The following is an 11,294-nucleotide window of genomic DNA, read 5'->3' as shown; positions in this document are numbered from 1 at the left end:
AGTTTGCACAGAAGTAGCTGCTTGCGCGCGAGGAAAAGCCGTAGGGGAAGATGAGAAATCCGGTAAAACTCCCGGGCCCAGCCGCGGCCCTCGAGGGGCTGCCGGGGCCGAACGTGTGGGACACGCCGCGGCGGTGGGGCCCGCACGGCGCAGCGCTCCCTGGAGGGGCTGACGGCGAAGTGAGCGGGCGATGCCGCTCCGGCCGGGGGGAGCGGGAGCGAGCGGGGCCGGAGCCACCCGGGACAAGCAGCTCCCCGGGCCGGAGGGAGGCAGCGCCGCTCCCGCCCCGCCGCAGCGGCTGCCGCAAGGCGCCGGGGCTGCGGTCGCCCCGCCTGGGAGGGGTTAAGCAGCGGCCCCAGCCCGGGGGCGGACGGGGCGGCTGCGGCGGCGGCGGCTGCTATACGGCAGCGGGGCTCTAGGTGTCCTGCCTGGGAGGGTCCCTGCTGCATTGCAGCCGCCGCGCTGCTCCCTCTCCGCGCACACAATGGCGACTCCCAGCCCCAGCAGCGGCTCCGGCGCCGGCGGCGGGAGCGGGCCGGGCCCGGGCGGGCCGCAGGCGCACGCCGCCGCCAGCAGCATGCAGGGTAAGCAGCCCCGTGCTAGGCCGCGGCCCGGCCGTCGCTTCCGGGCCGGGCGGCGCGCCCCGTTCTAGGCCTCGGCGGGCCGGGCTGGGCCCGTGGAGCGCGGTGCCCCCCGCAGGTCTCGCTCTGCCCGGGCTGAGCGTGGAGCCGCCGGGCGGGCGCTGACCCGGGCTGGGATGGAGGGTGGGCCCTTGGGCCCCGGCCGGGGCGGGCCGCGGCTCTGGGGACCCCTTCGGGCGCGGCCGTGCCGCCGTCCGGAGCGGCGCTGCCCCTCGGCGCGGAGCTGAGGTGCACGGGGGGGTGTGTGTGAGGATCGGTCCGGTCCCGGCAGGCTCCGCTCCGGGCCTGCCCCGCTGCTCCCTGCGGCTGCCGCCTCCCCCCGCGGCCGGCCTCGCTCGGCGGCTCCCCGGGAGGAAGGGCGGTCCCGGCTGCGCGCCCGGGGCTGCTGGCGGGTGGACGGGTCCCGAACCACTGCCCGTGGCCGGGGTCCCGCTGCCCCGTGGGGCAGGAGGGAGCAGCGGGGCGGGACAAAGGCCGGCGGGACGCGGCTCTGGCTTCCTGCAGCCGGGGACGGTTTTGCGGCCTCCCCGGGGTGACCCGCGCAGGCCCCGTCCCCTCGCCGGGAACCCCGCGGTGCTGTGGCCGGGCCTGGGGCCCGGGTTTGTGCCACTCGGCGGGCGGCAGGGTGGCTCAGCCCCGGCCCCTGGTCCCCGCGCTTACCTGTGCTTCCTAAGGCAGGTGTATGGTAAGAGCCGTTCGGCAGTGAACTTCTGCTTCAGTTTGGTTTCCTTGTGATGGAAATTTACAGTGCTAGAGCAGGGTCGTGTCACCAGGTTCCCGCCTGCACTTGTTGATGCTGGAGCCGTCTTGCAAAAACGGTGGGTGTTTATTTTTTAGAAAGGCTATAGCAAACATCTTGGAGTTTTGCTTTGGACTATTGGAAAATTCCCTCTGCTTGAGCAACGTTTTGGGCTTTGTTAGCCTAAATGATCCGGTGCTGGGGTTTTATTTTTCATTAATTTCACACAGGGATGGTAATACTCGAGCTGTTTGCCCTGTTTGGGGCATTCCTTCTTTTTTAATAGAAGGAAAGGTTGCCCTCGCAGCAGACAGTTCTGGGCACAGTTGTTTGCTGTAGTTCTGCTAGGACAGAAGGCTCCGAGGCTGATGGCACCTGTGTGGGCAGAGAAGTGATGGTACAAACTGAAGAGTTTGGTGTATTTGGAATAAAAAGGTGCGTTTTTGCTGGTTGCAGCATCCCTTGTGTGAAGCTCTTGTGCTTGCTGGATGGAGGAGCAGGTACCTGCTGGGCCTGGGGAAGATGATGGTATCTGTGTTCACAGCTTTGGAAAACCTGAATCCCAAACCTTCTAAATTAAATGCGTGGAGTAAAAACACTCAACCACAGTATATTAGAGTTGTGGTAAAACAAGCCATCGCCCCACTACAGTGCACTTAGTCCTCTGTGTTGCTCCTTGTATTTTCACTTGACCGCCGTTTTTCCTGTCTGTGAGATGTTCCCCTGAATCCTGCATGTCCTCAGGGTTGAGAGTTGGGTTTGCACCCTGACCCTAGGGCTGGTGATGGTGCAGCATCTGCATCCCTGGTCGGGTGGAGGAAGGGCAGTTGTTGGTTTAAAGTGCCTATTTAAATATGAATTCAGGATAGCAGGGCCAGGTTGGTGATATCCAGGTGTTTGTGGTGGGAGCTGGTGTTGGGGTGGTTTTTGTTCAGATGCCATGGGAGAAGCTGAGTGTAGGATCTGTGTGGGCTTGGGAGCAGCAGGTTGGTGAAGCAAGTTCTGGAGCAGCAAGAAGCTCTATCCCAGGAGGAAAGTCCTCTGCCAGGATCTCTCTGCTGCCACATAACCCCTGTGCAAAGCTGCTCGCTGAGGTGCCCTGGCCTTGTTCCCTGCTGTGTCTCCCAGCATGTGTCCTGCTGGCTCCCTGCTGAGGCCAAGTCAAGCTGAGCTGCTGCAGAGCAAACCGTGGTGAACGTACCACAGCTTGGATGCCCAGTGCTTGCTCGTGGTGGGGTTGGGCAGGAGCTGGGACGAGTGAGGTGCGGGAATGCATTGCTGGGTGGGAAGGAAAGTAAGGCCGTGTCAGTCTGGGTTGAATTGGTTTAAACACTGCTGAGGTGGGGCAGGGAAGTCATTAAGCTGGAAACAAGTAACAAAAAACCCACCCGAAGTTTTGCTCAATTTTCATCCAGAAGCAGTCTCTGACCTGGTTTATGCAACTGCTGCTGCAAGGGAGGTGGTGGGCCAGGGAGAGGGTGGGCTGTCTCCTGCAGCTTCGGCCTGTGGCCACCACAAGGAGCTGAGGCAGTGCTCCTCTGGACAACCATCCATTGCTTCTGGAGAATGCCCGTAGGCATGTTCTTGGGCAGGCTGAGGTGAGAGCCTCACGCTGGAGTTTCTGTTTCAGTACGAGGGCCAGCGGTTTCATAAGGGGTATCTGCTGTTGGAGAGTTTGGCAGGGGCTGAGGGGAGAGAGGAGGCTAGAGGTGGTGGTACAGGGGAGAAATCTTCATGAAAATTGAGGCCCACCATGCTGATGTCTGGAGCTAGGGCAGCACATCAAGGAGGTCTTGACAAGCTGCCCTGTTTTGTTTTAAGTTTGATATTCTGCAGTGTTTTTGATGCCCCTCCAGGTGACAGTGCTGAGGCGAAGGGCCACCTCGCTGTCCTCACACTGGGCTTCCTGTATAGCTGTGGTCCTCAAGCCTTGTAGTCAAGCAAGGGGTTGCTTCAGGCTTCACACCCTTAGTGTTCTGCATGCCCCAGCTTCATGAACCTGTCTTCTCGTGGCTAACTGCACCAGCCGTTCATGCCCATGAACCTGGGACCTTACTTTCTTCCCAGATGTCCCCTGGCCTGGTTGATGGTGACATGTTCAAGGCAGTCACCAGCTTAGAGACAACACAGAGCTGCAGTTCTCAGTGTTGGAAATAGGTTCTAGTTTATGATCTTTGAAATTCCTGTTTGTTTTCTGGGTGCCGGGGCCTGCTGCAATGAAGAACTGTTGTCCTTAGTTACATGTAATGTTGGAGCAGTCCTGCGTGTGTAGCCTGCTGGGTGTTTTGTGGAGAAAAAGGAGGTTCTGTAGGAAGCAGGATATCCCACTTGGACAGTGATTTAAAAGAAACCAACACCCAAACTGTAATTGGAGCAGGTTTGCATTTCTCTCATAGCCAAAATTAGTGATTGTCTTTACTGCTGCCATTGTTTGAACGATGGTAGTGTGGAATCTGCTGCCATTGTTTGAAGGATGGTGATGTGGAATCTAGACATGGAATGAATTCCATAACCTAGGAAGTATTTTGATTGTAATTGCAACCTGTGGAGTCAGTCATTCTACCTCTAGTGCCAAGCAGGAGCTGAAACCGCTCTTAACTGGCCTTTACAGATTCAGTTCCTGCATCCAGCATTCAGGAAGACTGGAGGCAGCTGGGACTTCATAGAATGGTTTGGGTTGGAAAGGACCTTAAGATCACCCAGTTCCAACCCCCCTGCCATGAGCAGGGATGCCTCACACTTGACTGTGTCACCCAAGACTCTGTCCAACTTGGACTTGAATTCTGCCAGGGGTAGAGAATTTACCACTTCTTTGGGCACCCTGTGCCAGTGCCTCACCACCCTCACAGGGAAGAACTTCTGCCTTATATCTAATTTGAGCTTCCTGTGTTTGTTTTAACCCATTACCCCTTGTCCTATCACTCCAGTCCCTAATGAAGAGTCCCTCTCCAGCATCCTTGTAGCCCCCTTCAGACCCTGGAAGCTGCTCTGAGGTCTCCACGCAGCTTGTCTTCTCCACGCTGAACAGCCCCAGTATTCTCAGCCTGGCTCCATATGGGAGGTGCTCCAGCCCCTGATCATCCTTGTGGCCTCCTCTGGACTTGCTCCAACAACTCCATGTCCTTATGTTGAGCACACCATAGCTGTACGCAGTACTCCAAGTGGGGTCTCATGAGAGCAGAGGGGTAAGATCACTTGGTGAGGTACTTGCTGCTTGCTGTGCTCTGGTGTCTTTCTGAAGCAAAGCATATTACTGTGGGTGTCTTTCAGAGTGTACATGGTGATTCAGATGTATTGAGGTGGGAATTCCCATCCTGTTCAGCTGGAATTTGGGATTCCTGGTTCCGTTCACGTGTGGTCCTATCTGCTCCCCGCATTGAGGTCTTTGCCTTCTCTACCCCACTCCAGCCATATACCTTTCTGTTTTCAGCAAAAATCAGAGAAGGTCCATATCTAGTTAGAGAGTCCTCAGTGGATATGGCAAGGAGCCTGAGGGGAGAGTTGCCAAAAGGGTCTCTGAGTGCATCAAGAGGTGCTCTTGCCATTGGATGCCATTTGTGCATTGGTGGCTTACTGGAGCTGGGAGGTGTGTTTCTGCCTATGTATGAGCAAATTCTGCTCTGTTCCTCTCTCTGCCCGGTGGAAAAGAGCTGCTGGGAGGCTCTTTGAGAGGTCAAGAATTGTTCGTGTTGGGCAGAGGACAGAATTGGCAAACCCTGTGGTGGCCTTTGTCAGTTGTTGCGGTCAGATGGATTTGGTGTCGGGGTGTAATCCATGTTGTGTCTCTGGGGTAATCATAGTTACTTCAGCCATCACTGTAAAAAGCAGAGTATTACTTGAAACCATTTGTGGGCATCACTGTAGCTAGTACAGGGGTTCAGTAACAGATACTGTGACTCCTGTATCCTTGTCTTCTTTGTGTTGCTGCCTTTGTGGGTGCAAGGAGTGGCTGGAGCAGCTCTTCTCCCCACTGCTGAAGATGTTCCTCGATCCAGGCCCAGCAGGAGAGGAGCAAGATGTTGATGCCTTGATGCTGAGATGTTGGATGTACTGGATCACTATCAAAAGGCTGGTGTGTGGACTTACATCTGTTAGCAGAGGGGCAGAACGGGTGGAGAAAGTAAGAAGAGCCCCAGTAAATGTGGCAGTTTGCTCAGGGAACATCAGAGGGGATTTGGAAATGAGGAGATAGGAGGTGGAAAGGTTGTGAAACAAAGGGAACAGTAAGTGAGCAGCAGATTGGGTATGAACCAGTGTATGAATGGCCAAGTAAAATGAAACGTATGATGTAGGGAAGACAAAAAATGAGAAAATAAAAGGACAAGAGGGGAGAATTAATTAATCTTTGTCCTCAGTAGTTGTTAAAAACTGTTTGCCACTGTATTAATGACCTGCTCTTACTCGAATGCAGGCAAAATGAGTTGTCTCTCCAGCACGTGGGCGCTGGTTGGGTACAGTGACTTCACAACAGTGGCCGTGTCACTGGTGCAAGCTGACACTGCCAGGTCTGTCACGTTGATGGCTGCATGGCTGCTTGGGCGTGTTTGCGTTTATAATGGAAAGTAAAGATAGTTGTGTGATGAGCAAAGCAGTGTATTTCAGTTTGTTCATGCTGACCAGTTTATTCCTATATGGTGTCTGTGCAGGGATATGGGTGACCATATCTTCTCTGTGTTTGAGTCCACTTAAGCATGTAGGACTGTAGGTATATGGTTTTGCACTTCAGCTTTCCATTTTGGTTTAGTTGTAATCAATTGACATTCTTAATATAGAATTACTGGATAGTTTGGGTCAGAAGGGACCTTCAAACCTCATCTAGTCCAACCCCCCTGCAATGAGCAGGGACATCTTCAACTAGATCAGGTTGCCCAGAACCACATCCAGCTTGGCCTTGAATGTCTCCAGGGGTGGTGCATCCACCACCTCTTTGGGCAACCGGTGCTAGTGTTTTACCACCCCCATTGTAAAGAGTTTCTTCCTTGTGTCTGTCCTGAATCTCCTCGTTCAGTTTAAACCCATCACCCCTAGTCCTGTCTATTCATAGGTGTGTATTCAGTGAAGCATTACTTACAGGAGTCTTGTGTAACCACAGCAAGCTCTGCATGTATCCAGTGAACATAAACACCTTGTTAGCATCATATGGCTGGGATGTGATTGCTGCCTTTGCAGTCACATCTGTTGGATGTAGGTTTGGTAAGAGTTTGTGTGTTGAAAGTAGAACTGGAGGTCCCCTTCCCTATGGGAGGGGACTGGAAAGAAAAACTGCATGAAAGCAAGCTGTGTGGAGTGTTTGTGCACTGCTCTGCACTGCCGATGTCCAAGTTTCACTGAAGTGATGTTTATAAAGAAGGTACAAAAATCCCTGAATGTATGTGGTGCTTCTGGCATCCCCTCAAAGGCTGGAGCACACTGATCTGGACCAGGTTTTCAAAGGTGCTGCTTATGTTCCCAGATCTTATGTACCTTGTTTGCAATGGACTGTGTTGTATGAACAAATGTTTTGGGGATTCCTGTGTTGATCCTTATCATCTATGGTTGGTCTGTAACATCTTTTACAGTGAGAAAGCCAGTCCTTGTAAAGACACCAGTTCAGGGGAAACTGTGTCTTTAAGTCAATAGGTGCAGTAGTTCCTGCATTAATAAGCTAATTTGGTTTGTTTTATATGTATCAGTTTGGTTGGTGTCTCTTACCAGTTGCAGTCCCTGTGCAGTTACTGTGCTGCTTACTTGGCCGAGTTCTTCAGTGAAGCAAATCCTGCGCCATATCACGAGAATGATCAGGGGCTGGAGCACCTCCCGTATGAAGACAGACTGAGAATGCTGGGGCTGTTCAGTCTGGAGAAGAGAAGCTGCATGGGGACTTCAGAGCAGCTTCCAGTGTCTGAAGGGGTATATAAGAATGCAGAGGGGGATACTTCATCAGGAGCTGTAGCTATAGGACAAGGGGTGGTGGGTTCAAACTGAAATAGGAGATTTAGATTGGATATAAGGCAGAAGCTCTTCCCTGTGAGGGTGCTGAGGCTCTGGCACAGGGTGCCCAGAGAAGCTGTGGCTGCCCCATCCCTGTCAGTATTCAAGGCCAGGTTGGAGACAGGGGTTTGGAGCAAGCTGCTCTAGTGGAAGGTGTCCCTGCCCGTGGCAGGGGTTGGAACTGGATGAGCTTCCAACTCAAACCATTCTATGATTCTGTATTACTGAAGTCTGCAGGCATTCCTTGCAGAGGGCTTTGGTTTGTCTTCTAGATCCTCAGATCCCTTTATATGTTTCAGGCTTGTCCGATTGCAGAAGAAAGGTATGAACAGTGGGTGAATGATGGTGCAGTGCCTGTCCAGCACTGAAAGATTTCTTCCTTTTAAAAAGGTCTGTTCTTGCAGCTGGATTAATTAATGTGCAGTAAACTCCCTTTTAAATCCCTAGAGAGAGGCACTTCACCCCTGTTTCTTCAGCTAGGAGATAACTTGAATATTGTGTTTCTGCTAGGCTTTGGCAGTGGAATAGCTAATGCATCCCTCTGTATGCACATGACACTTGTAGGTGATGATGGCACTTCTGTTTGGGGGTATCTGAAACAAAAGCTGTGAGGCTTACCCCTCTCAGTAGGCAATGGACTTGGATGTTTAAGGTGGATGTTAAACGATCAGAATAGTTGATTATCAGGAGCAAAGTGCCCTGCACTATTTTGAAGGTGCCTTGGGGTTAAGTCATTGTCCATAAAGCATGTAACTGCAGGGAGGGAGTGTTTCATCTTGTTCTCCTGGGATGGGGTTGCAGGAGGGATTTGTGCAGCCTTGAAGCCCTCTTTGATTTTTACCTGGGGGTCCTTCTGGTTGTCTGAACAAGACACAGTAATTTTTGCAGTGAGTCTGCACCCACTTTTATCCCCACCCCACCTCCTTGTACCATTGCCAAGTCGCTGGACAAGCTCTCTCTGGTACAGATCTTTTGCCAAGGTTGGCTAGGTGAACGTGTATAGAAACTGTATGTAAGCACCTTTGAGAAGTGCCACTGCAGGAGGTACCATGTATGGCAGCCCCTTGGGATATTCCTGTGTTATAAGCTTTGTATTGACTGCAGGTGCTGGTGTGGATTTACCTTTCACATCTGTGCATCTTTAACATTTAGAGCTCCTCACAGGTCACCATCTTGTTGAGGCCGTGCTGGTCCCCTTGCCTGGTGACTGGTCCCATTTTGAGAGCTCCCCTGAGAGGCAGGATGATGCTGCAGGGAGTGGCAGGAGGGAGGAATCCCACCTTCCCAGAGGCAAGCAGAGAGCATGGTGGCTTGGCTTCATCCCTCACTTGTGCTGTACAGGCATGGTGTGACACTGAGTGTATGCTGATCCCAAATCCCATGCCCACTAAGTTGTGAGAGTTGATTGCTGTCGTTGGGAAGCAGGTCCCATCGCAAGCTCTGTTGGGTGCTGATACAGCTTTGAAACCCAGGCAGTGCTCATAGCTGACATGGTTAGTGGTGGATTTGACAACACTGGGGTAAAGGGAGGACTTGAAGGTCTTTTCTGACCTGGCTGGTTCTATTATCCTGGTGCTGCTGGCAGGGCAAAAGTGTGTGTGATGTCCAGCTGACAGCCTGATGCTCCTGACTCACTGAGGAGCTGCTGCTGCCAGAACTGTTCTGCAGCCTGCCCAGCACTGTCCTTCCTGGGTGCAGCATTTCCCTCTCAAATGTGATTAATGCTCTGACTCTGGCTGCTCATTACGTCCTCACAGTAATCACGTCCTGAATCTTTGAGACCCAAACCCAACGCAGCGAACATTCTGTGATGATGTTCCTCAACTGGTTGATTGCCCACACTGTGGAGCAGTGCACCAAACTGCAGGTGTAATAGCAGTGGGGGCAAAATCTTGCTGTCCCATTGGGGATCATGTGGGTTTAGCAGCCAGTATTGATTGCTCTATGGTAGCTGAGCTGGTGAAGTTTGGGTTGCCTTCATCGATCAGTGGTGCGGACAGTGGGCTTGGTTTGGTCATTTGGCTCCTGTTTTTCTGTGGTTTGGGGGATTTTTTGGGGATGTGTATGTTTTTACTTGTCAGGAATCAAGCAAATTTCCCCAGTTGCACTGCACTGACAACCCACCAGTGTAAGAAATCTGTGCTCTGGTGTGCAGTAACCTTACGAGTTTGGAGAGCACCATATTGCAGCTAATGAACTTCCTGCCTGCCTTTAATCCCAGGGTTTTGCCTTCACAGTAACTGTTTCTGACTGGATAGGTCTTTTTCCTGAGACACTTCTTGAATGTTGAAGGGAAGACTGCAGTGGGACAGACTAGAACTAATGACTGTGATTTAATATGGTAAACTCCAAGCACCCAGAGAACAGGAGGGCTTTTAAACCAGAGGATATACAAGAAGACTGATAAACTTTGGCAGCCAAATACATTTGGAAATAACAAGGGAAGGAAGAGAGAATTGACAACTTTCACTGCCTCAGTGTTTGAGGTGGTTTTGTCTTGGCCACAGCAGCAAAGCTTCGTGTCATCCTGAGCATCAGTGCTCAGGATGGTGTTCTGGGTAGGCTGTTTTAAAAAGAAAGCAGAGTGAAAAGTTAGGCTAAGCCATCTCTTCTGGGCATCTACAGTTTTACTGGGATTCCATTTTGATGGGAGGCTTTAGATCTTGAAGATGAACCACGAAGTACATTTCTTGGGCTACTTAGGTGGCTGTTGCCACAGGACACATGCTGCAGTTCAAGCAGCTGCTGTGTTTGTGCCTCCCCACGGCCGGGTGTGAGGTGTAAGCATGACTTTTGCACGGTATCATGGGTTTATTTCAGTTCCTGTGGCAGTGTGTGAAGTTTTGAGGAGACCATCCCATCCCAGGGATGAGCAGAGGTCCTTGTGAAGCTTTGTGCTGGTGGGTGGGGTGACCTTGGCCTGGATTTGCATCAGCACCATCTGTGGTGCTGCAGAGCATCTTCCAAAACGTGTGCCCTTGACTCCTGGGCAGCCCTCTGAGGAGGGATCTCTGCTACTGCCATTTGTGAGGAAATACAACGTGGCGTTGCCGAGCATCTGCTCCCATCTCCCTCTTGGTTCTGCTCTCAGCCAGTTCAGGTGAACACGTGCGATAGCTGTGCTTAGCTGGGTACAACCCATTAACGTTGGTATGAGCATCAAGGGAGATGGAGAGTATGTATATTGCACAAATTGTGTATTTATTAGCTGCTAAATTGATTTCCTCTTCTGCAAATCGAAGCTGTTGTGTTTGCCTTTCACTGGAGGCTGGGCCAGGCCTGCAGGAAGCAGACAGCTGAGCCTGGGCCGAACAGGGAGTCCAAGCGCCAGGAATTAGGCTATGTTTTGGATAGTGTGTCTGACTTTTCTGAGGTCTTGCAGGAGATGCCCTGTGGCAAGAGGAGGGCAGCTGGTGGAGAGCAGAGCTGAGCTGGAAGGGAGGTTCCTTTCATCAGGTTTCCTCTAGGCTTGTTTTCGTTTCTGTGGACCAAAAGGGGTTTATGGCTTGCTTTGGAGCCGTTCTCTGGAAGTGGTTCTCTGTGCTGAATTAGCCATCACTTTGCTTTTGGAGCAGAGAGCAGAGGGTTTGTACTTTGAAGAGGTTTGTGGACAGAGATAAAACAGTTTCCTTTAAAAACACATGGCTGTGTTGCTTTAACCTGGGAGGGGTTATGGACTAAGATAAAAGCATTGCATTTGGAAATCCTTTCTGGGGAGTGATGGGACTATGTCCGAATTTTCCTGTAAAGACCAGTTGCCCTCCTGAGCAGTGTCAGTTCAGGACCTGGTATCCTGCCAAACACTGGAAACCTCACCCTACCTTTGATGTCCTCTTCTTTCCTCCTGTCCCGCCCAGAAACATGGATGGGTGGGAGTGTAGGAAGGAGGAGGTTATTCAGAACCACTTCATGTTGGGCTGGCCAAGACTGGCAGCCCAGAGCTG

The 11,294-nt window shown here is 52.2% G+C and overlaps 1 protein-coding gene across 2 annotated transcripts in view; it reads left to right on the top strand.

The window, feature by feature from the left end:
* The first annotated feature begins 289 nt into the window (after positions 1-289).
* Positions 290-11,294, top strand: part of MAP2K4 (mitogen-activated protein kinase kinase 4) — a 74,789-nt gene continuing 63,784 nt past the window's right edge. Inside the window, exon 1 of one of the 2 annotated variants that reach the window (XM_062610595.1) lies at positions 290-584. In XM_062610595.1, the coding sequence (XP_062466579.1) occupies positions 485-584 (100 nt within the window). In that variant the 5' untranslated portion in view covers positions 290-484. Of the gene's footprint in view, positions 585-1,325; positions 1,460-11,294 lie in introns of those variants that run through there. The other variant, XM_062610597.1, reaches the window with a different exon arrangement.

The sequence above is a fragment of the Pezoporus occidentalis genome, unplaced genomic scaffold (genome assembly GCF_034315485.1).
Source record: "Pezoporus occidentalis ecotype Australia unplaced genomic scaffold, CSIRO_AGI_Poc_V1 ctg148, whole genome shotgun sequence".
NCBI lineage: Eukaryota > Metazoa > Chordata > Aves > Psittaciformes > Psittacidae > Pezoporus > Pezoporus occidentalis.
The sequence above is the reverse complement of the archived record's forward strand: the minus strand, read 5'-3'. Positions and strand labels throughout refer to the sequence as shown.